This window comes from Prionailurus viverrinus, chromosome A2 (genome assembly GCF_022837055.1).
Source record: "Prionailurus viverrinus isolate Anna chromosome A2, UM_Priviv_1.0, whole genome shotgun sequence".
Lineage (NCBI taxonomy): Eukaryota > Metazoa > Chordata > Mammalia > Carnivora > Felidae > Prionailurus > Prionailurus viverrinus.
Window position 1 is genome coordinate 2,578,135 of NC_062562.1, and position 24,314 is coordinate 2,602,448.

A 24,314-nucleotide genomic window follows, 5' to 3' on the forward strand; every position below is an offset into this window, starting at 1 on the left:
GTAAATAAACAAAATCGCAGAAGAAGTAACTAAATACCGGGGGTGGTGGGTGGGGGGTGGGTGGGGGGTGGTGGCATGCTTTGTTACACAGTTATTTGTCTAGTGGAGTATCTTAGGTTCAGTGGCTGTTGGGGGCCCGTGTTCAGGAAAGCCTGGACGATGTGGGGACTGCCCTGAGCTCACTTTCGGGACGAGAGCTGGACCCACGTGTCTGTAGTCATCCTCAGGAAGCGTGTGTCCATGTCTCGTCTCTCCTTCTGAGCCACGAAGACGCTGCCAGTCGTCCGTGCTGAGCCTGACCCCCGGTCTGCCTGTCCCGGGGCCTGTGCCCCTCGGTGGGACGGGCCTCCCAGCCCCGCGTGGCTTCGCACACCTCCTCGTGGTGTGTTCGTGTCCTGTGGCTCCTCTTGTCATAAAACGCCACAAGCGGGCGGTTCATAAAACAACAGGAATTCATTCTTGCGTAATTCTGGAGCCCAGACCCTGAAATCCCGGGGTCGGCGGGGCCGTGCTTCCTGTGAAGCCTGTAGGGGAGCATCCCCCCCCCCCCAACCCCGGCCTCTTCCAGCTGCTGGCAGCTGCCGGCGGTCTCTGGCGTCCCGTGGCTCGTGGGTGCGTCCCTCCAGCCTTTGCCTCCTTCACGTGGGCTTCTCCCCCGGGTGCTGTGCCTCCTTTCCTTTTTCCTTTTTTTTTTTTTCAACTAATGTTTTTAAAGCTTTTAAAACTTATTTTGAGAGACACAGCAAGCGGGGGAGGGGCGGAGAGACAGAGAGAGACCGAATCCCAAGTGGGGCTCTGCACGCTCAGCCCAGAGCCGGACCCGGGGCTCGACCTCGCGAACCACGAGATCGTTCATGATCTGAGCCGAGACCAAGAGTCAGATGCTCAACCGACTGAGCCCCCCAGACACCCCCACCCCCCACCCCGTACCCTTTTCCCATAAGGACAGTCAGGGCCACACTAGCCCGCTCTGATCTCTTTTGAACCTGACCCCCGTCTGCCACACCCTCTTTCCAGAGAAGGTCAGGCCCGCGCCCTAGCGGCGAAAGCGTGAGCCTCTCTTCCGGGGTGGGGGGGGGGGCGCCGGCCGGCCTCTCCCTCACGGGGCCTCGCTCTCCCCACAGGGCGCTGGCCCTGAACTGCAGCGCCCCCATCAACGACCGCAAAGGGGCCGAGGCCAAGGACTGGCGGTCGGGGAAGCCGGTGCGGGTCGTGCGGAACGTCAAGGGTCGCAAGCACAGCAAGTACGCCCCCGCCGAGGGCAACCGGTACGACGGCATCTACAAGGTGAGTGGCCCTGCCCGCCCCCGCCGGCCCGTGCGGCCCCAGACCCCCCACGTCGCCGACGCCGGCCGCTTCCCGCAGGTCGTGAGGTACTGGCCGGAGAAAGGCAAGTCCGGCTTCCTGGTGTGGCGCTACCTGCTGCGGCGGGACGATGCGGAGCCCGGTCCCTGGACGAAGGAGGGGAAGGACCGGATCAAGAAGCTGGGGCTGACCATGCAGGTGCGTCCAGGCCGGGCCCGCCGTCTCTCGCCTGGGAGCCCCGCTCTGGGCTCCTCGGGCCTAACGCCCGCGGAGCCAGGAGCTGCCCCGCGACGCGCCTCGCCTTCCCGGCCGGTCGCTGGGCATCGGGGCAGAGCCTGCCTCAGGGAGGTTTGGGCGGCGAGGGCCCGGCCAGTGGGGGCCTGCCTTCCCGGCCGGAAGCTCCCCCAGGTTCCTGTGGTCTTAAGTGATTTCTGGGCGCCTGGTTGCACCTCGCGGGCTGTACCCTTTGGATCGTTCAGCCCGCGGATTTTGGGGGTGGGCGGGTGGTGTTTGTGTTCGTGGTTCGGGGGTGGAGCACCACACTTCCTTGTGAGAGCTGTGTTCCGGGAGGGGTTTGTGTGAAATCTGCGCGGAATCCGGTTTCCTCCTTTTCGCCAGGCTCCACGGCGCCTCCAGGCAAACCCACAAAACCGGTGTGACGTGGGGAGGGGTACGCCCTCCGAGCACTCGCTCGCCTCCGCCCAGCAGCCGGGGCGCCCACCTCCCGATCCCATCTCCCAGGGCTCACCCGGTGCGGGGCGCGCCTTTGCTGCACCATAATTATGGCTTTTCTGTTCATTACGGCGAGTCTCTACAGCTGATAAGTCGGTGTGGGACTATTTAAGGAATCTTAATTGCCACTGAGAATCAGATACCACCCCCCCCCCCGCCGAGGGTCACCAAAGAGTCGTCTTCTGAACATGACATTTGTACCTCGGAGAATTTCAGAGGCTAAGGAACGGGAGAGGGAAACAACCAGGGGACGACGGGAACACCAGCTCCCGGAATATTCACGAGTTAACGATTGTGTTCCTAAAGAAGCTTGTCAATCTCTTGACGAAACCCCAGAAAGTCCCACAGGACTGGAGGTGCCTCGGAGATGGGGTTCTAACTCAGTAATGCCTGTCAGACCCCAGAGGAGCCCCAGACTCCTCTAAATTGGGTTGGCGAGCAAGGGCCTTGAGGCCACTTCTTTGTAAGTGAAGTTCTCCCGGGGCGCCCCCTTTCGTTCCGGGGCCTCAGCGGGGCTCCGAAGGCAGAAATCCTGCCTGGCGCCTGGGGAGGGGAGGAGTTTGCCCACCTCTGAACGAAATAGGGGTGCCTGGGTGGCTCAGCTGGCCGAGCGTCCAACTTCTGTTCGGGTCATTATCCCACGGTTCTTGGGTTCGAGCCCCGCGTCCTCAGTGCGGAGCCTGCTTTGAATCCTCCCTTGCTCTGCCCCTCCCCCGCTTGCTCGTGTGTGCTCTCTCTCTTTGTCCCTCTCCCACTTGCTTGCACGCGCGCGCGCGCTCTCTCTCTCTCTCTCTCTCTCTCTCAAAAAGAAATAAACATTTAACAAGAGTAAATAGCGAGGGTGATAATTAGACGCTCACTTGCTGGAGCTGCTGCGCAGCGTTTTCCAGGCGTCCCCTCGTCCGAACGCTCCCCCTCCACCCCGTCAGGGCCACGCTGCTCCCTCAGCCCTCTTACTCCTGAGAAGTTGCACAGTTGGGGGTGCGTTTGCCCGAGGCTCCCTGGAGGCTGAGCCGGGAGAGGGAGTCCGAGGCTTGGAGGCCAGAGCGGGGACCGGGGACGGAACGTCGATGGGGTGAGGTGGCAGAAAGGGCGCCGGCCGAGGCGGCGCCCGGTCCCCGGACCCTGTGCTTCTCACCGCCCGACTTGACCCTTTGCAGTACCCGGAAGGCTACCTGGAGGCCCGGGCCAGGAGGGAGAAGGAGAAGGAGAACAGCAAGAGGGAGGCCAAGGAGGAGGACGAGGACGAGGACGAGGACGAGGAGGGGGAGGGGGGCTTCACCTCCCCCAAGAAGAGCAAGGGCAAGCGGAAGTGCAAGTCCGGAGGTAGGTGTCTCTGCGGGCGGCGCCCACGTGCGCGCTCAGCCGCCCGCCCTCGCCCACTCCGCTCTGTCCCGGCAGGGGGCAAGACTGGCACTGGGTCCCCGCGAGGGACACCTAAGAAAAGCAAGGTGGAGCCCTATAGCCTCACGGCCCAGCAGAGCAGCCTCATCAAGGAGGACGAGAACAACACTAAGCTGTGGAGCGAGATCCTGAAGTCGCTCAAAGACGGGCCGGTGAGCGCCCCCCGCCCCCACCCCCACCGCCCTCCCGCTCGCCCGGCCTGGGCGGCCTCTCCCCTCGCCCTTGTTTACGCGACGGGTAGAGATAGTTCAGCATCGTCACCGCGTTCAGCGCACGGCTCAGCGGCCTCAGGCACACGCACGCTGTCGTGCAGCCGCCCCCGCCACCCGTCTCCAGAACTTTCCATCTCCCCAGACTGAGCCTCTGTTCCCATGAAGTGCTGACTCCCCCGCCCCGGCTCCCACCACCTACTCTCTGTCTCTGTGGACGGGATTCCTCTAGGGACCCCCTGTACGTGGGGTCACGCGGGACGTTCTTTCTGTGTCTGGCTTCTGTCCCCGCACACAGCAGTGCAAAGCAAATACGCCCCCAGCTTTCCCCTCTCGGGCGTAGTCCCAGGCGCCGGATCGTCCGGTCAGTCTGTGCTCGGCTTTCTAAGGAACCGCCAAACCAGGCCTGTCTTTTTTCGGTCCTCCTGCTCCGAGTGTAGCAAATGACATGGACGGGTCACTGAAAGTGAGCAGCCCGGTGGCCCCTGACCGCGGCCCGTGCCTCGCTCTCCGGAGTCCATTATGTACGCTCAGGGCCTGCCTGTCGCCTCTGATGTCCTCTTTTCGTTTGTTTTGCTTTTTTGAGTTTCTTTGTTTGGGGAGAGAGCGAGCGAGCAGACGAAGGACAGGGAGACCGTGAAAGAGAGAGTCCCACACAGGCTGCACGCTGTCAGTGCAGAGCTCGATGTGGGGGTTGAGCTCACGAACCGTGAGATTGTGAGCGGGAGCCAGGTGTTTCACCGACTGAGCCGCCCCGGCTCTTGGTCCCGGTCATCCTGTCTCGGGGCCTTCGCCCTCACGGTCCCTTGGCCGCGAGGACCTTCCCCCGCAGTGCTCCTGCTCAGGACTCCTGCGGCAGCCGTGACGAATGACCACGGACTTGGGAGCTCACGGCAACACAAACCCTCGTTCTCTCGCAGTTCTGGAGGGCAGAAGCCCGGATGAGTGCCTAGGGGCCAAAGCCAGGTGTGGGCAGGGCCGGCTCCTTCCAGAAGCTCCAGGGCCCGACCCGTTTCCCGTGCTTCCCCGGCGTCTGCAAGTGTCGCATCTTTGGGCCCCGCACGTCGCTCCGGGCTCCGCCTCCCTCTCACAGGGACCCTGGTGATGACGTGGGGCCACCTGGATAACTCAGGGCAGTGTCCCGTCTCAGCGTCCTTAACCCCGTCTGCGAAGTCCCATTAGCTTCACGAGGCGACACCACAAGTCCTGGGATTCAGATGTGGCGTCTTGGGGGCCGTGACCCAGCCGGCCGTGTGTCGTCCTCCCGGTCGCCTTTCTCTTTGCAGTGTCCCGGGGCAGCCCCTCCCCGGCTGCCCGCCTCCCTCCCAGCTCTGCTGCGGCGTCCCGGCCCCGCCTGTCCCATCTTTGGTCCCCCTCCCCCAGCCTCTGAGCGCCACGTTGACAGGCCTTCTTCTGTGGCCCCCAGCGGTGGACCCCGACGCCCAAGCAGCCGCTGACGAGCCCACTCCGGACTCGGGGCCTCTCGGGGCCGCTGTTCTCTTGTGTTAACCGGGGGCGGGCAACAGGTGCCTCCGCCCTGGGTGGGCGTGCCGCTCAGAGGTGGGCTCGGCTCACACGCACTCCTTCCTCCAGTTCCAGAAGTTCCTGAGTAAAGTGGAGGAGACGTTCCAGTGCATTTGCTGCCAAGAGCTGGTGTTTCGCCCCATCACGACCGTGTGCCAGCACAACGTGTGCAAGGTGAGAGGGGCGGCCGCGGGCCCGGCCGGAAGCTGCCGAAGGGACGGCGTGACCTCCCACTGCCCCGCGCCTGCCGCCACCCCCGGCACGGGGGCTTTGCTGCCACGTGCTCCAGGCGCCCAGGCTCCCGTCACCCCCCTGCCCTGCACCTCATCCTCCCGTGCCTCCGGCGTGCCGCAGAGTAAAACCGGGGACCTAGGCCGCCGCTACCCACCTCCCTGTGACCTGAAGCCATAGGGGCCCTGTGCCTGTCTCTCCAGCAGGCCCTCGCCTGCCTGCCTTGGGAGTGTTCTCTGGTCCCCCCTCCCCTGGAGCATTCTCCCCCAACCCCCACCATGGCTGTGGGTCCGGGGCGGGAAGGGCGGGCAGGAGGGAGGGCTTCCTAGTGGAGGCAGCATCCCAGGTAGGCAGAGCGGCAGGGGCAGGAGCCTGGACGGGCAGGCAGCGGGGGCCTCGAGGGGACGAGGGGTGGAAGGTGGGCCCGGAGGGTAGTCCGTCTTAGGAGGGTGGGCGGGAGGGGAGCCTGGGAGAGGCCGAGACAGGGTGGGCGGGGGCGTCCCGGGCACTGGGGGGGGGGGGCTACCGGCATCCCTGGCCCCGCCCACTCGGTTCCCCGAGGCATCCCCAGTCCTGACAGCCGCAGCTGTCCCCGACACCACCCAGCGTCCCCCGGAGGCAGAGTCGCTCGGCAGGGTGCACCGGTGAGCGTGGTTGTTCTGCCGCGTCTTCTGGTCAGAGTCGGTTGGTAGGGACTTCTGTGCGGCCCGGGCAGGCAGTTTGAGAACAGGCTGTCCCTGCCTCCCGAGCGCCCTGCCCTGGCTGGCTGAGTTGCCAGCCTCCTTTCTCGCCTTCGGGCCATCTCCGTGCAGGCCTCAGTGTTAGCTGTCACGCCAGGGGAGGGGCTCAGACCGCCAAGCAGTGTGGCGGGTCAGGCCCTTCACTTTTCCATCCTTGGGCCCCGCTGCCCTGCCTTGTGGCCCGATCGGTGCCTTCAGCCGTGTGGCCGGGGAGAGATGCCCCGTGTGCCCCAAACAAGGCTCTGCCCCTCCCAGCTGTGTGGCCTTGGAGAGCCACCCGGCCCCTCTGAGCCTCAGTTGACTCGGTGCAGAGGAATGGAGTGACACCTTCAGACTCCAGGTGACAGGTGCTGCGGTGGGCTCCAGGTCAGGCCACAGAGAAGGAGCGGACGGTGGGGGGGTCTGACAGCGAGTCTCGCCGTGGAGCCGGTGCGGGTGCCGTGGACGGACGGGCTGCTGGCACGTGGGTCTGTCCCCGCTGCTGATCCCTGGCAAGAACTCAGCCTTGGGGGCGGGGGGAGGGGTGCTACAGGAAGGCGGCCTTGGCCCCCACGTCTTAGCATCTGATTTTGGTTTATTTTGTTTTCTTTGACGTTAGAGAGAGAGAGAGTGCGTGTGAGCAAGTAGGGGAGGGGCAGAGAGGGGGGAGACCCCGGATCCAACGTGGGCTCGATGGCGGGGCCTGAACTTACAAACCGTGAGATCATGACCTGAGCCACAAAGTCAGTCCACCGACTGAGCCACCCAGGTGCCCCTGACTTTGGTTTTACCTGATTGAAAAATTATCTTATTGTCATAAAATGCCCACCATGTAAAACTTGCCTTATTCACCATCTCCAAGCGCACAGCTCTCTGACATCAGGCACACCCACGCTGTCATGCAGCCACCCCCACCCTCCATCTCCAGAATTTTCCACCTCCCCAGACTGAGACTCTTTCCCCATGAAACACGGACTCCCCGCCCCCTGCCCCTCCCCTGGCTCCCACCGTCCGCTCTCTGTCCCTGTGGACGGGACTCCTCTGGGGACCCCCCTGTGCGTGGGGTCACGCGGGACGTGTCCTTCTGTGTCCGGCTCCTGTCACTGCACACGGCGTCCTCCGGGTCCGTCCACGCGGCGGCAGGCGGCAGGACGTCCTTCCTCCCTGAGGCTGGATGATATCCCAGCATGCGGATGGACGCTTGGGGTGTTTCCATCTTGTGGCCGTCGTGAACGATGCAGCAGTCCACAGCCGGAATTTTGAGCGTGGACCCGAATCTTAGTCGTGTTTTTCGTCCCCGGAATCAGGGCCGTAGACCTTACTGGCAAGGATGCGGGAGTTTTGCGACTAAGACGGGAAGCCACGGGCTGCGCACGGCGGTCGGATGTGCCGTGGCACCAGCAGGCTTTCTCCTGTGTCGAGTTTGTCCTTTCCCCCAGGTGCCCGACGCCATCCGTCAGGGGTGCACGCCCACCAGTGCTCGCATCCCTGTGTGCAGGGTCCTGGCCGGGTGCCTGGCGGCTCCGCTTGTGAGAGCGGGCGGCTGGCTCTCCCGGGCTGGTCCGCTGCTCCGCTCTCCCCACCCGGCTTTCTTCTCCAGCGGTCGCTCGGTTGAGAATCGAGTTGGAACCCAGACGGAAATCTGGCTCAGGGCCAGAGATCCTTCCTTCCCTTCCTCCCTGTCTCCCCACCAGCACATGTTTATGGAGCACGTACTACACGTGGGGGTCCTGTGCTTGGTGCTGGTGGGGACTGTCTGGTCCGTGTCCCACGAGGACATTCGTGGAAGATGATTCCCGGAAGGTGGAAGGTGCCATTTTAAGACGGGGCAGGGGAGGGTCTGGCTTCAGCTCAGGTCCTGATCTCACGTTTGTGAGTTTGAGCCCAGCATCGGGCTCAGTGCTGACCGTGCAGAGCCCACTTCGGATCCTGTCTCCCCCTCTCTGCCCGCCCCCTGCCCCCGCCAGCTTGTGCTCTCTTAAAAAAAAAAAAAAAAAAAGACAGGTAGGGTGAGGGCCGCTTCTGACATTCGAGGGTCATCAAGGAAGGGCCCTCTGAGGAGGCGGCCCGAGCCGAGGCGTGAGTGCCAGGAGAGCCAGAGGACAGAGCTGAGGGGCAGCGCGACCTCAGTACCGAGGCCTGCAGGCCGGGATGAGCTTGGAGTCCGTGAGGAGCCCCGGGGAGGCCAGGCTAGAGGTAGAAAACAAGACCGACGGTCAGGAGGGGCCTCCGGACCCTGTGAGACGTCGGTAATTGTCGCTGGCTCTGTCCTGGGGACGCAGGCGGCTGGCTCGGACGGGGCCGCTCACCCCCCTCTGTCTTGCAGGATTGCCTGGACAGATCCTTCCGGGCGCAGGTGTTCAGCTGCCCGGCCTGCCGCTACGACCTGGGCCGGAGCTATGCCATGCAGGTGAACCAGCCGCTACAGGCCGTCCTCAACCAGCTCTTCCCCGGCTACGGCAGCGGGCGGTGATCCTCAAACGCTTCTCGCCGGTAGTGGTTTTTTTTTGGAAAAAAAAAAAAAAAAAAGTGTCACAGGGGTCTTGGCCCCCTCTTTTGTTTTTAGTGGGCTTAACTTAAACAGGTAGCTTTTCCTCCACTCCCTAAAAAGCCTCGTCTTCCTGGTTTTGTTTTGTTTTGTTTTGTTTTAACCTACACATTTCCCGGAGTTTGTATTACGGCTCGAAGAAAGAAGGAAAGAAAGTTGGACTTGTCAGTGTTGTGTTTTGGTTTTAGAAAAATACAAAGCCTGCAGTTTATCAGCAGAACAACAAACACAAACAATTTTTTCTGAAGATGGAATTCAAAACGCCTTGGCGCGAAGGCTGCTCGTGTTCCCGGCGCCAAGTTCCCAGAAGTTCCCGCCGCCGCCGAGCCAGAAGGCGCCCGGCCGCCCAGAACAATCTTTTTCAAGGTGCGTGGCTTCGGCCTCTGAAGTTGAAAGCGAGCGCATCTCCCTGACCGCGCGTCTTGCCGCCTAGAAGCCAGCAAGGCAGCGCCTGCTGGCGGCCCGGGGGTGGCCGGCCCCACCGTCACCCACGGGGAGGGTGACAAGAAGCGAGGAGCCCCCTCCGGCCCCGAAGCCATCCCCCAAGTTTGCTTTCACGTGGCAGCCGCCCCACCCAGAGCCCTCCTCCCTCGGGGTGAGCGGACAGGAGTCGCCCCGAAGCCGCCGCCCCCGGACCTCCGCGCGGGGCTGGGCGGGCGGCCGAGTGCCCGCTGTCTCGTCTGCCGCGCCACGGAAGCGGACGTTCGAAGCCATGTTCAAGTGCCTTTGGGTCTTTTCTTCTGTTGGAAACGTGGGGCTCTCTTTTTAGCACTGAATTGTCGAAAATGCCAACCAGATCCTAAAACTGTGGTTAACCTGTTCTTCCCGATAGCGGGTGAGTGTTTGGGGGAGATTTCTTTTATGTCCATCCTTTCCACTGAATTTTCAACTCCCCGATCGAGAATTCTAAGAGGGAATTTTTTTTAAGTACTTTTTTTCTGAATGAAATTTTTTTGTAGTTATTGTATATGTACCAAGAAAACTATAACTTAGGGTTTGGTTGTGTTTCTGGTTTTGTTTTGTTTTGTTTTTTGGTTTTGTATTTTTTTGGAATGATTTGTTAATTTTTCTAACTTTACCAAAGTTTGCAGCTTTTACCTCAATAGAACAGGAATATTTTAAATCCCATAACTGCAGACAAACTGGAGTGGTGTCGTTTTAAAAAGTCTTTCTTTTTTCCTTATTATTAGGTTGTTAATGTATTAGGAAGAAACAGCGAAATCCTGTGTAGGCTTTTTCTAAACAGTTCAATATTCTTTGTCCAAATTTTAGATTCTTGGAATAAATGCCTTTTACAGATGCATTGGGTTGTGTCTTCTGTCGGCGAATGGTTTTGTGGTCTGCCAGGCAGGGACCTCTTTGGTTCCCCGTATTTCGCGTTCTGTTCACGAAAGCCCCAGGAAGACAGGCCTGGCAGGTGGCATCCGTCCCCTCCAGAGGAGAGGACGGACTGACGACAAGGCGGTGTGCCGTGATTGGGCTGGGACTTTTACGGGGCCCACCAGCCCGGGCCAAGGGGCCACATCCAGCCTTCCGGCTTGGAACCAGGGCTCACTTCCTGCTCCCCAAGGTCAGTGGTACTGTTCCCGTTTACGTGTGAGGAAACGGACAGCCACCCCCTCCATTAGGAGCTCGGCCTGAAGTCACATGATCCTAGAGAGGTCTCTGCGGGCCAGGGGGCTACTGACGGCCTGACACGCTCTCTTGTCTCCAGCAGAAGTTGGAGGTCAAGGATGGTGACGGGTTAACCATCAACTGCAGGGAGGGGCGCAGCTGAATCCTGCAGAGGGAAGAGTTTCCGTCCACTTGGTCCCCACACCTTTCCTTGACGCGGGCGGCTCTGACTTGATAGCCAGGAAGGCGTTCTGCCCCGTTTGGTCCTCTCGATGCATCACGTGTGCCCTTGAAAGCATGCTGGGTGGGGGCGGGGCAGAGAGCTAAAGGGGCCGGGCTGCCTCGCGGGGCGAGGGGGATGTTCTAGGTCTGCTGATGGTTGTGCTCCTCTGTGGAAATACTCAAGTCCTTCGAGTTGTAACACTTCTTGCATGGGTCATTTTCGTGGTGTGTCAAATGTCAACTGTGAACGCGCAGAGGAAGTGCCCCAGACGTGCCCCAGGCCGGCCCCCCAGCCCCCAGGGGCAGAGCACACGGAGGTGGGTTCGTTGTCGAGACTGTTGGCTTTTTGGACGTTCCTCTCATTTTAAAAGTTACGAACAACGTCTCTTGTTAAAAATTAGCGAAACCCAGGAAACTGTGGAAATGCCGGGCAGAAGCGATCACAATATTAGGCGTATTTCTTTCCTGGTTTGCTTTGGTTTTTATGGTTATGTAACCGCTTTATCGAGATACATTTCGCGTTGCCCTCAAGTTCACCCGTTTAGAGTGTAAAGTTAACTCGTTTTTAGTATGTTCAGAGTCCCGCGACCATCACCTTTAGTTCCGGAACATTCTCACCCTAAAAAGGAATCCCATCCCCCTCTCCCGGCCCCCACGAGCCCCCTTCCCGTCCGTGGATGAGCCTGTTTGGGACATTTCACACGTGTGAACTCACACCCCGCGTGGCCTCTCGTGTCTGGTTCCCCCCCTGAGCGTCGTGCGTTCGGGGGTCTTCACATGGGAACCCGTGTCACTGTTTCACTCCTTTTAAAGGCTGAATAATATTCCATTATATGGATTAACCACCCGTTTTTAAATCCACCCGGTTGACTTTGTTGTGATCTTTTTTTAAGTTTTTTATTCACTTTGAGAGAAAGTTTATGTGAAAGCGAGGGGAGGGGCCGAGAGAGGAGAGAGAGAATCCCAAGCAGGCCTTGCATCGCAGTCAGCACAAAGCCTGGCCCGGGCTCGAACCCGTGAATGATGAGACCATGGCCTGAGCTGAGATGAAGAGTCAGACGCTTAACTGACTGCCCCCACCTGGTTGACTTCATTTTTCCTAATACTTTTTTTCTCAGTTTATTTATTTTGAGAGAGCGAAAGAGAGAGAGAGAGAGAGAGAGAGAGAGAGAGAATCCCAGGCAGGCTCTGAGCTGTCCGCACAGAGCCCGATGTTGGGGCTCAAACCCACGAACTGCGAGATCATGACCTGAGCGGAAACGGAGTCCGATGCTTTACGGACCGGGCCACCCAGGCATCCCTAGCTGAATTTTTAACGTAAACCTCCCTTCTTTTATTCTACCCTGGGTTATAAAATCGGCTCGTGATCCCTTTGGAACATTTGAAAACTGGGTATATGCGGAAAAAAAAAAAAAAGTCAAAAGACCTACTGCCTTGTGCCGGTTTTCTCTTCATTTCCGTTCATTTCCCGAGTTACCACTCTGTCTAGCACCTTAGGAAACGAACAGATGTGAGCGGTGGTCTGGCGTGTGCATATTCGTGTGTGTGTTCAAAAATGTGAAATCTACACGGATGTCCAGTGATACATACTTGGAGTGAAATGGAATGTTGGGATTCCTCCTCTGAATGTACTTCTAAAAAGGAATTTTTTTTTTTTTAAACACAAAGGAGATGCCTTTCCAACCATCTGTACTTATGCATTAGACTGGCCTGTGTGTGGGAGGGGAGTCCCAGCCCTGTACCTTGCCCTTCTGGGGAAGATGAAGACCAGTTAGAAATGAGCCCCCTCCAGGGCCACCTGGGTGGCTCAGTTGGTCAGGTGTCTGACTCTTGGTTTTGGCTCAGGTCACGATCTTCTGGTTCATGGGTTTGAGCCCCACGTGACCTCCATGCTGCGGAGCCTGCTTGGGATTCTGTCTCCCTCTCTCTCAGCCCCCGCCCCCCCCCCCCGGGGCTGGTACAGAAGGCCCCCTGGCTTGTTCAGGGAGACATCCAGGGTGGCTCCCAGTAGCAGCCTTGCCTGAGATTCGCACCTGTCTGCAAAGACTTGGAGAAAACCCAGGTGATTTATCCCCATGCGAATTTGTCCCTTTGAAAATTCTGAGTGTTTCCTTCCTACTTTGCACAGGACACTTTTTTAATTAAATGGCAACGATCACGCTTTTTTCCTAACCTTTTATTATGCAAACTTTCAAACAGAAAGTTATGGTGAACCCCAGAATATTCCTCCCATCTGGATTCTACAGTCGTTCAGATTTTTACATAATAGGTGGTGTTTTAAAGTCTCCCTACACAAGATAAGAAAGTTGGCAACCTATTTAGGTGCTCTAATTAAAAAAAAAAAAAAAGGATTTCAGAGTCTGTGAAATCCAAACACCTGATATTTACGGTCTTAGAGGATAAACTTGGAAGTAGAATAAGGGGGGGGGTGGTGAGTGGGGGGGGGATCCCCTCCATTATTGCATCGTGGATGCCGTGTTGCCATGATCAAACGCGTTTGTCTTTCCCGCTGGTTCGGGAGTTCCTTGGGGGCAGTTACTACTTGGCATCTTTAAAATTAAATTTAAACTACACGAGGAATGTATGAATACAGTCCCATGAGAATTGAAAACCTCCCTGAACAGATTCACATTCCCACTGACTACTCTTTTTAGCAGTGCGGATCTATCCCCTCTCCAAAGGTGTCCTTTTCTCCATTTCAGGGCAGCCTTTCTGTGTGCCTTGACACGGATGCGTGCCCTTAGAAACCACACGACACTGGTCTCTGTGTTTGTGTCCATAACATCGGTTGCTGGATACAGAGTTCTGGACCATTCTGCAGCTTGCTCACCAACGTGGGTAGGGGATGGATCCAGGGCTGGGCATGTAGACCCACCTCTTGTTCAACTGTTACACGGTTGAAAGTCCTGTAGAGCGCCCAGTGCCCTAAGTTCCCTGCCTAGTTCCCTAGTGCCCTAAGTTACCTGCCTAGTTCTGGTGTAGAGCACCGCCTTGGAAACGGCTGCACCCTGCGCGGCAGCCTGTAACCTCTGAAGGCGTTGCATGAAGTACCTGACCTCCCGGGGTCCAGGGTGGATAATATTTACAATGTTACTGGAGAAACTCCTGCGGCTGATCTGCATGCCTGCCTGCGGCTCGGTGCGCGCCCCACTGCTGTCTACTGCGCAAGTGGTAACAGCAATGACAGTGGTAAACCCACTCATGAGAAGCCACCCACGCAAGCCCTTTGTGTGTCTGGTCCCACTCGATTCTTGCAACATCCCTGGAGGAGGGGCAGGCGGTGGAGGGAGCTGTTACCATCGTTAGCGACTTCACAGGGGTAACCGAGGCCCAGAGAGGTCCCAGTGAGGCATGGAGCCCGGCGGACCTTCGAACCTTGGTGTTAGGGACTGTCTTGTGTTAGGGAACTCGGGGAAGCGCACCTAACTACCCCGAGGGCCTTGCGGGTTTTCAAAGGTTTGTTGATTGTGATGGAAATAAATTTGGCTTTTGGGGGGGGCCGAGGAGGGGCGCTTGCTGCTTGACTTTATATTTCTCCAGTTCTTTTGTTACGTGGATTGCACCGGAGCTGTCTCCCCTCTCGGGATTTAAAGGAGTGGGAAACTCTTCGTCCAAGTTCCGGCCGCGAGTCTCGAACCCCGTCGCCGTGCCACCCCGGCCTGGTGCTGATGTTGTGCTAGGTCTCACGTACTCAGTTGCAGCCTGATAACCGGGGCGGGGCCCGGACCCTGATTGGCATTCGCCTCAGCCAGTCCGCGCCTCGGGCTCACCCCGCAAGCCAATGCTCACTTGCCCCGGTGCGGTCGTTGGGCGGTCCCCGAGGCGCCCTTGTCAATCCGAGGCCCAGCCACCGTCGGGTTGGTGGCTGCTGCCTTGACTGGCGTGCGCCGCTTCCAATGAAAACGGAGCCGGTCAGCGGGCACGTGGGTGGGCGCCGGCGTGTCCCGTCCGGCCAGCCAATGGGGAGACGAGGCCGGGGCCGGCACCCGCCCAATCGAGGCGCGCGGGGGGCGGGTCGTGCGATGTTGATGGGCCCGGCGGAGGGGAGGGGCGGAGCTGTCAGCGACAGCCAATGGGCGCGCGGGCGTGGGCTCGGGGCCCAATGGCAGCCAGGGCGGAGCTGGCGCGCGGCCTCATAAGCCCCGCCCGGGGCGCTCGCGGAGGGCTCGGCCGCCAGCGACCGAGCGGGGCCCGGCCCGAGCGGGGCCTGGGGGTGCGACGCCGAGGGCGGGGGAGCGCGCGCCGCTGCTCCGGACCGGGCCGCGCGCGCCGCCTCAGGTGAGCCCGCGGGGAGGCGGCCGCCGCGTCGGCGCTCGGGCCCCGCCGCAGCCGCCGCCGCAGCCGCCGCCGCCGCCGCCGCCGCCCCCGCGCCGCGCCCCGGGCTGCGGGCGGGCGCCCGGGACTCGAGGCCCAGGCCTCGGGCGCGGCCTGCTGGGGCCGCGGCCGCCGCGCTTTGTCCCGGCCCGCGAGGCGGTTGGGGGCGTTAACCGCCCGGCCCGGGGGGGGGGGTGGGGGCGCCCGGCGGGGCCTCGGGCGGGGGCGGCCGCGGCCGGACAATGGCGGGCCCGGGGGCGGGAGGCGGGGGCGTCCGGGCCGGGGCCGGGGGCGCGCGGGGGCTGGGCCGGGGCGTCCCCGCCGGCCCTGCACAAAAGATGACAGCGTGGGTGGCCCGGCCCGGCCCGGCCCTGCCCGGCTGGGCCCCTCTTTATTATTCACAACAATCCTGATAATTAAACAAAATGAGGAGAGAGGCCGAGACGGAGAGCTCGCGAGCGCCGGCGATCCCAGGCCCCGGCCAGCGCCCGCCTGCGCGTCCGCCGCTCTGCGCGCCCCGGTGGGGCCGCCGGGGCGCTGCCCGGTGGCGCCCCCCGCCGTGGCCGTCGCTGCCCCCCACCCCCGCCCCGAGGCAGCCCGCCGCGCCGTCGCGGCTTCCACACCTGCCCCCGAAGAGAGGCGTGCAGTCTGGATTTTTTAAATTAAAACCCGTGTCCACTTGGTATGCACCTCGCAGCTTCCGGACGCGTCCCCTCAGTGCCTCCCCCTCCGAGCCCCGTCGTAGAAATAGACTGTGGAGTCGCTCCCCGCGGCGACCCCGTTGGGCCGTCCCATCTCGTCCCTTCCCCGTGGGAGCTGGGGCTCGGCTTCGTTCTGAAAGGGACCGGCCCCGGCCCGGCAGCGTGCGAGGGCCTGGGTGTGCGCGCGGTGGGCGCGATGACACCGGGTGCCGTGGGGTGCGTGTCCACCTGGGCGCGGTGGAAGGCTTTCCACGAGATTGTTCTGCCCCCCTCTGGGGGTGCGGGAGGCCTGGACTGCGCTCTGGTGCGTCCCCGGCTGTTTGGCTGGGGGAGGAGGCTTTTGTTTTCCTAATTCGGGTGCACCTGGGGAACTGTTTCCCGAGTTAGGAAACTAGCGGGAAGGTGGGTCCAGTAATCCGTGGGGTCCAGTAATCCCGTGACACGCGCGGTGTGTGTTCTTTTCCGTGTGTTTCTGCCAGTGGCATTTATTCAGCAAGCTCCCTTGGGTCCCGTTGGGTGCTGGCTCTGCCTTGGGGTCTGAGGATACTGGGATTGCATTTAAGGCTTGGGTGCCCTGCCCCACGGCTCTGCACAACCATTTACGTGGCTGTCTCCAGGCGGCAGAAAGCCCCTAAGACGGGCTCATTAGACGACTCTACGGGCTTTTATCGGTGCCATCCGAGAGCTAATGACTCCCCTAATTCTCAAATAATAGCTTCCTTATGAGGCTTGGGGAGGGATTGTCAACTCGCTGGTCAGCCTTTTCTTGCCACCTCTGGGAGAGCCGTGGATGGCCTCTCTCCTCCCTGCAGTTTGTTTTCTGGAACCCTGAAGGACAGAGTGGGAAAGTCGCGGAGTCAACTTGTGATTGTCTGAGTCGAGGCTTTCTGAAACTCGCTGGCCCTCTTTCCGTGTTTCTGATTGGATGCTTGGCCAACCCCGGTGTTCTTCCATTTGTGCTGGGGACACCGTGCAGGTCAGACTGCCCTGCCCTGGGGGACGTCACCGCTGGGGGGCAAAGGGGGTGGCCGGGGTGCGGTTGCACACAAGCGCCCAGGTGTTGTGGCGGATGCACGCGGGCGCTGTGTCCGTCCCCGCCGGTGAGCTGTGTGTCCATTCGCGTGAGCGTGTAGCCATTGACCCGAAATAGATACACACGGGTGTCGGGACGATTGATTTTCTCGCGTTTTCGAAACCTTTCCTCTTTGTGGGTGGGCTGCTGAGGAAATGTTAACTGCTGGAATCGAAAGGTGTTGCTGACGGGTCACTTAGGACCCGCCCGGCCTTTGTTGTAGTTTCCCTGTCCCTGTGCCATCCCGCAGGAGTCCTCTGGGCTCTGGGGTGGACAGCGACCCCCCCCCCCCCCCGCCCCCCACTATGCCCCTTTCCCCCACCCTGGCGACTCTGTACTTGGTCCTGCATTTCGTTTGGCCGCCTTCTCTGCTGGTTTCTCGCCCCTGCCCTCCAGCGCCCCGCCCCCTTCCCCTGGAGGGGCTCGGCCATCTGTTCCTGGGTTCTATCTGACACCTGTGACAGTGGGCACGTTTGAGCGCTGGAGCAGGTTATGGAGAATTCCTAACTTCAGGGGGCCTCAGTGTTAGCGGGGGAAGGGACAGGTGGGCGCCCTGGGGTGTGAAGTCCACCATCCGTGGGGCCTGGTTCAGGAACAGGCAGCACCAGGGGATGCGTGCTGATGGACCCAGGCGCTGGCTGACGGGCCTTTCTGGGTGGCTTTTTTCCCCGGGATCTGGAAGCGTGTGCGGTTCAGAGCTGTGTGTGTGACCTCGGGCCAGTCGCCTGCTCAAGAACCAAGCTGGGGGGGGGGGGGGGCGCGAGGGTGGAGAACAAATGAACTCCTGGCAGAGGGCACGACTGGGAGGGCCCCGCAAACCCCCTCGGTCCCCACCATGCCTCACCCGCAGCCCGGGCCGGCCAGGGTTCCTGGTTCTGCCCCAGAGACTTGTCCCCGGGGCTGCTCTGTGGCGCCTCAGTGCCCCAGCTCTTTCCTGCCCCGCCCCCCCGTGCCTCTGCTTCTGGCTGAGGGTGCTGGGCGGCGGAGGAGAGTGCCGAACCGGGACCCCGTTCTGACCTGCTGTTCTTGGCCGTGTCTCCGGATTCCTGTCCCCAGAGAGGCTTCTGAGTCTGAGGGACCTGGGTTCAAATCCCTCCTCTGGAGTCAGTCACTTTCCTTCCCTGGGCCTTGCATTTCTCATCTGTAAAATGGGTACAGCGAGAGCCCCTCGTAGGTCATTGTGGGGATCGGAGGGGATGAGAGGCACTGAGTGTCTCGTGTGGCACCAGGAGCTCTGAGCGGGACTGGGTTGACTGCTGCTGCAGCCATCTGCTTCTTTCCGGGGCTCCCTCTGCCTGTCACCGTTCCGCTGGATTGTTCTCCATGGGACCGTCCTGGGCACCGTAGGGGGCTGAGCAGCATCCCTGGCCCCACCCACTTGATGTCAGGAGCCACCCCCAGTGTGACAACCACAGATGTCCCCTGGGGCACGCAGTCGCCCTGAGAGCCCGTCACTTAGCCTTTAACCCTGATACTTGGTTGTGACCCCGATCTGCCTCAAGTTCCGGTTTCCTTTGTCCCCCTCCTCCCCTCCGTTCTTGAATAGGGAGGGGCCCATGTTTGTAGACGGTGCCGGCCGTACGCAGCCTGGCTGTCCGGGTCCTTCCCGACTGTCACTCTGGCCTTCCCAGCCCGTAGCTTCCACTCCAGGAGAGGCGCACACCCACAGGCTCCCCCAGGCCCCCCCACCGCCATGGTGCAGGGATCTTCAAGGGCTGTTCCCGTCACGAGCCCCCCGGGGCGCCCTGCCCAGGCTTTCACCTCTCCTGTTCCCCCCAGCCCCCCGCCATACCCCTTCCTGTCACTTTGCTTAACCGTTCTCTCTGAGTCGACTCGAAGGTGACTCACGTCCTTAATCTTGCCTCCTCCTGAACAGAAATGTCCCCAAAGTCGTGGGTCTGTTAATAAGCTGGTTGCAGGTCTACAACGAAATGGATTTAACTACGACGTTAACAAGAAAAGTTTGTGTCACGCCATTGGCCAGGGCGGGGTGGATTGAGGAATTGATTCTGTTGTTGGACGAATTGGATTTTGAGGGTCTCGTTGGTTAGAGAGGGCATCCGTGGCATCTGGTCTGTCACTTTTCAGTCTTGTTCCCTCAGGGAGCTTTTGGAAACTGTAAAAACGGTCTTCCTCTCCTCAGAACCCTCTGGTGGCTTCCTGTTGTCCCTGGAAAAAACTCGAGACCCTTTCCCGTGGCCTCCCTGCTCTGTCCTCTGTGATCTGTCCTTTCTCCCCGCCCTCCTCCTCCCCCTCCCGTGCCTGCTGCCTCAGTCCTAACCAGCTTCCCTGCCTCAGGGCCTTTGCACTTGCTGTCCCTGCACTCTTCTAGCCAGCTGGCTCCTTGTCACTCAGGTCTCTGCTCAGAGGCCGTCCCTGACCACACTGCCTAAACTCACCCTTGCGACCACCCTCTCTCCCCACCCTGCCTTTTCATCTTTGCATTTAGCCCTGCTGTAAATACATATTAAGCTGTTTATGTGTTTATGGTCCATCTCGTTCAGAGGACAGAAGCTCCTTTTGTGAAGGGTCAGAGAGTAGATAGTGTTGGCTTTACAGGCCGGTCTCTGTCCCCACTGCTCTGCCATTGTAGCACCAAAGTATGGAAATAAACGAGTGTGTCTCTTTTCCAATAAAACTTTATTCATGGTCACAGAATTGTGAATTTCACATACTTTTTGCATGTGATGAACTGTTTTTCTTCTTTTGATTTTTTTTTTTCCTCACCTCATCACTTGAAAATGTCAGAACCATTCTTCGCTCGGAGGCTGTGCAGAAACAGGTAGTGAGCGGGGCTTGAGCTGTGGGCTGTGGTTTGGGGACACCTGCGCCAGGGTGTGAGGTCCACGCTATAGAAATGACATCTGTCTTGGCTGCCGCGTGTCTCCCTAGCACCTAGGGCAGCCTGGCACACGGGGGGGTGTTCGGTGAACGCCCTTTTGTTGAATGAACGAATTTCTATCTTTTTTACATCGAAGCACTCTAGATTAAAAAAAGGGGGGGTCCTGGTTTGTTTCAAGGGAAATTAACACTGCTGGAAATACAGAAATACAGAAAATGTTACGATTTCATCCACCAAAACAACCCCAAAATGAAGGAAGAAAAAAAAGTAGCTGTGAACAGGGGCAAATACTTTGCTATTTGTGATGTCTGACCTCATGCTCCCCCCTTTTGTACTGTACCCCGGAAAATTGGGAAGAAATCTTCTCAGAAGATTGGGAAGGAGCCCTCTCGGCCTAAGGAGTTTGTTTCGGTCTAGCAGAGGCTGAGGGTTTAAAAGGAAGACGCGTTTCCCAATCGCTTTGTTTTGTAAGCATCTGTAAGCCTGCGTCGGAAGGGGCGGTGGAGTTCTGGGAGGTGGTTTTGTGTTTTTGTTTTTTGTTTTTTATTTATTTTAATTTTTATTTAAAAATTTTTTGATTATTTTTGAGAAGGAGAGAGAGAGAGAGAGGGAGCGGGGGAGGGCAGAGAGAGAGAGAGAGAGAGGGAGACACAAAATCCGAAGCAGGCTCCAGGCCCTGAGCTGTCAGCCCAGAGCCTGACGCGGGGCTCGAACCCACGAACCGTGAGTGAGATCACGACCCGAGCTGAAGTCGGACGCTCAACCGACTGAGCCACCTGGGCGCCTTATGTTCTTGTTTTTTAAAGTTTTTATTTATTTTTGAGAGAGAGCCCAAGTCGGGGAGAGGCAGAGAGAGGGGGACAGAGGATCCGAAGCAGGCTCCGTGCTGGCGGCGGAGGGCCCGATGGGGGCTCGAACTCACGAACTGTGAGATCGTGACCTGAGACGACGTTGGCTGCGTAGCCGACTGAGCCACCCAGGCATTCTGGGAGGTGGCTTTTATCGTCACCAGCCGCAGGGTCTCCACGGGGACTCACCGAAGAGGTGGCTTTCACGGGTGTGGACGCTGAGCTTTGTGGGGCTCCCGGACAGCCAGGTGGCTGCCAGATGGCACGTGTCGGGCGCGGGACTGCGCCTGGCAGCATTTGTCCTGCCTTTCTCTTCGACCACGGCTGCTGGGTGTGCAGAGCGGCTGACGTGTGATTCCCGAGCCAAGGACGTCTCCAGCGTCTCAGATCTGGTAACTTCCCGGGACCGTTCTGACTTGTCAAGAGAGCGTACCGTTAATTTACAGTCATGCCTTCTTTAGTTGATGGAAGTAAACAATCTGGAGAGGGTTACTCAGAGCTTCTTGGCTTTCCAAAGTTGCCTGTCTTTTTTTTTTTTTTTCTTTCTTTTCCCTCTGCCTCTCCGTTTCTCCCTTCCTTCTTTCGTTCCGTCCCCTCTTTCCTTGCCCTGCGTCGGCGGTTCTGGGGAATGCGAGGGCGCTGGGGGAAAGTGAGGGCATCGCCGGACAGGGTGTGTGAAGCCGCCTTGGCCCCACGGCCGGCCGGCCGGCCGGCCGTGCCTTTTAGCAGCAGAGGAGCGCAAAGCTGTCCTGCGGCTCTGGGCTGTGACTCCAGGGGGTGGCGGCCTCGAGTGCTTTTGCTCGGGGGAGAAAGAGCGCGTAGTCAGAAAGCGAGCCCCCCGGTGGGTCCCCAGGTACAGAGCGGAACGAGGACTAACGTAGGGTTTGGCCCTGGTCGCCGGCCCGTGATCCCAGTTGCATTTCTCAGAAGGGCCTGTACGGCGAGTGGCGAGGAGGGGATCTCTGGGCGGGGCGGTCCAGACTCTCGCCCCAGAGGGTGGCGCCTTCCGGGCAGGTAGGGGCGGAGGTGGGCCCGCCTTTGTGGCTTCGTGGCCGCTCGCTCCGGGCTCCAGGGAGAGGACGTGGAGAGAGACGATGCGTGTAAGACGAGCCGGCGGTGCATCTGGAGCCGTGCTTTGTGCGGGAGAAGCCAGGGGCTGGATCCCCGAGGCCCCGTTTGACCGAGAGCCAGCCCGCAGCCACCAGCAGGCGCCGTGACGGTGTGACGACAGGGGTGGGCCCGGGATCCCCGGCCCCTAAGCGGGGTTGGAGATGGGCCGCACGCCCCGGCGTTTCTGGGCAGCTCAGACGGCGGCCTGGGAGCCGGCTGGTGTGGTCTCCAATGAGCGCGACCGTGGCCGGGCCGCCTGACCGGAAGATTCCATCATGTTGCCGCTGGCCCCTTCGAATCAGATACCCGCTGTCTACCCCCTCCCCACCCCCACCCCCGCCCCTGTTTCTGTCAAAATCCCATGTGTCAGCGTCGGCCCTCGGCACAGTGGGCTTCCTATCTCGGGTCGGCGGGCTGCATGGATCTGATTATCTTGGTCACGAGTTGAGAGGATTGCTCGTGTCTCGCTTGCGTGTGAGTAAAGCCCCTGGAATTTAAACTCTTGATTCGCCGCGTTATTCCAAGTCCTCCTCCCCGAGGACGAGTAGGGAGTCAGGAGAGGCTAGTGCAGCTGACCCCTTCTGGAAGAGAAGGCGTCCCGTTCTCGCTGCCTTCCCGGGCGGTCGCGTGTGGAAGCCACAGAGCGGTCTCGGCCGCTCCCGTCTGCCGTGTTCTGCTTGCACCAGAGGCAGCCCCCCCCCCCCCCCCACCCCGCCCCGGCCCGGCAGTGTCGTTCACTGGGAAACTGACCACTCCGCGCAGGGAGCGCCTCTCGCTGGGCCCCGCAGAAGGGAGTGTGGGTGCTTGGATGGACGGACGGACGGACGGACGGAGCTCACCCACCACTGAGAGAGCTGCGGCCGCTGGGCGCTGTCGGGTCGAGGCCGACGGTCACAGGCAGAGTGGGCACGGTGGCCTCGGTGACACGTCCCGCGGCCTCTGCAAATGCCCAAGCCATGCGGTCTGCCGACCTCGAGGCGAAGGTACGAAACCGAGAGTCACAGAAGGCCTCTCTCCCGTGGCTCCTGGCCTGCTGCCCAGTGGCTCGCGTTCACGGTCCCAGCCACGGGGGCCCGGGCTCCATCTGAGGGCGTCTGCCGGTGTCCGTTGAGTGTGACAGTATCGTCAACCCCGCTTGTGCTCGGCCGGGTGTTCGTGGCGGCCGGATGAGCGGCGTCTCCTGCCCACAGGGGTCGTGGCGCACGGCGGAAGGCAGAGGGGCCGGGGGGCCGGGGCTGCCAAGATAACATGCAAACCGGGCCAGTGGAAGCACGGGGCAGGGGCAGCGTCTGCTGGCTTGGGTGGTGGCCAAGGAGGTGACAGAAGAGTCACCACGTGAGCTGAGCCTTGTCCTCGTGGGTGACGGCGAGCCGGCAGGCAAGGAACGGGGGGCGGGGGGGGGGGGGCGCTGGGGGCCGTGGCCTGGCGGGCCTGTAGGGAGAAGAGATGGGGGAGGCAGGGAAGCCTGAACCTCTCGGGTGTGTTTGCCCGAAGTTCCGAGGGGCTAAGAGAAAGGGGGGGCGGTCAGCTCTGCCCTCAAGGATCTTAGAGTCTAAGACCAGAGCCGTTCAGGTCACCAGGGAGGGCCAGGGGACAGCTCCCCAGCAACTGGCTCTGGTGTGATGCCCAGACCCTGAATTTGTAGAGCAGCCCCTCGTCAAGTACTCCTGCCCTGTGGTGCTTTTTAAAAATATCTACAATATACATAATAAATACACATATACGTATTTCAGGTAGACTCCGTGCCCAATGTGGGGCTCAAACTCACGACCCCAAGGCCAAGAGTTGCGTGTTTTACCAACCTAGCCAGGCCAGGTGCCCCTTAAATATATTTTTGTGGAGATAGTCACATACTGTAACATTCTCCCTTTTCAGGGAACAATTCATTGGCTTTAGAGCATTTATAGAGCCGCGCGGCCATCACAACCAGCAAATTCCAGAACATTATTATCATCTCTAAAGGAAACACGGTGCCTATTAAATAGTTGCTCCCCCCTGCCTCCCAGCCCCCTGGGCAGCCACAAACCCCCATCCTGTCTGTGGATGTGTCCGTTCTGAGCGTTTTACATAAATGGAATCATACAAAATGTGACCTTTTGTGTGTGGTTGTCTCACTGAGCATCTGTGTGGGGAGACTTGGCCTGTGGGTCTGGGGATAGGTTTGGAGGATGAGAGAGTTCTAGAACATCAGGCGTGCTGACCCAGCTCACCCGGAGGAGGTGCTCAGGCTGCCCTTTGCGTGCACGGTTCCAGACTCCTGTCCTCTGTGATGAGTCTTCACCTGTCTGCCCTCTTCCTCCAGCCCAAGCCGGCCCAGGGGGTCCCCTGCGGGAGCTCTGTGTGCAGAGCAGGGCCTCCCTGCGTCTGCCGCACGGAGCCGTGTGGCCCTGGCCCCCACCACCCTGGCTTGTCCGTATCCTGAGTTCTGTGGGATCACCTCCTGGTCAGTAGGTCTAGGACCTCCCTGCCTGGAATCCTCCATGGCCTGAGTCAGGAACGGGTGTCCTGGTTCCTGCTGACGCGGTTGGCCGTGTGTCGTCCAGGGCCTGAGTGGGCCTCCTGGAGAGCTTCCTTTATTTATTTTTTAAAGGTTTATTTACTTATTTTTGAGATAGACAGAGCACAGGCTGGGGAGGGGCAGAGAGAGAGGGAGACACAGAATCCGAAGCAGACTCCAGGCTCCGAGCTGTCAGCACAGAGCCCGATGCGGGGCTCGAACCCACGAACTGTGAGATCATGACCTGAGCCGAAGTCGGGCGCTCAACCGACTGAGCCACCCAGGTGCCCCCGGCCAGTGCCTTTTAAAAGTGAGCTGCCTCCTTGGGCCGCTTCCCTTTCCCGGACTGCCTGGCCCCAGCCCTGCCGGGGTTGGGAGTTGTCTCTTAGATGGCAGTCACTGGGTTTGGAGCGTCCCCGCAG

At 60.0% G+C, this 24,314-nt stretch overlaps 2 protein-coding genes across 12 annotated transcripts in view; both read left to right on the top strand.

The window, feature by feature from the left end:
• Positions 1–9,975, top strand: part of UHRF1 (ubiquitin like with PHD and ring finger domains 1) — a 36,971-nt gene extending 26,996 nt beyond the window's left edge. For all 3 annotated transcript variants that reach the window (XM_047841690.1, XM_047841683.1, XM_047841698.1), the window contains exons 12-17: positions 1,125–1,287; positions 1,366–1,503; positions 3,198–3,363; positions 3,439–3,593; positions 5,244–5,348; positions 8,451–9,975. In XM_047841690.1, the coding sequence (XP_047697646.1) occupies positions 1,125–1,287; positions 1,366–1,503; positions 3,198–3,363; positions 3,439–3,593; positions 5,244–5,348; positions 8,451–8,597 (874 nt within the window). In that variant the 3' untranslated portion in view covers positions 8,598–9,975. The remainder of the gene's footprint in view (positions 1–1,124; positions 1,288–1,365; positions 1,504–3,197; positions 3,364–3,438; positions 3,594–5,243; positions 5,349–8,450) is intronic.
• Positions 9,976–14,662: 4,687 nt separating this feature from the next.
• KDM4B (lysine demethylase 4B) overlaps positions 14,663–24,314 on the top strand; it is a 135,000-nt gene continuing 125,348 nt past the window's right edge. For 8 of the 9 annotated variants that reach the window (XR_007145812.1, XM_047827693.1, XM_047827725.1 and 5 more), the window contains exon 1: positions 14,663–14,786. The gene's annotated coding sequence lies outside the window, so the exon portion shown is untranslated. The remainder of the gene's footprint in view (positions 14,787–24,314) is intronic. The other variant, XM_047827720.1, reaches the window with a different exon arrangement.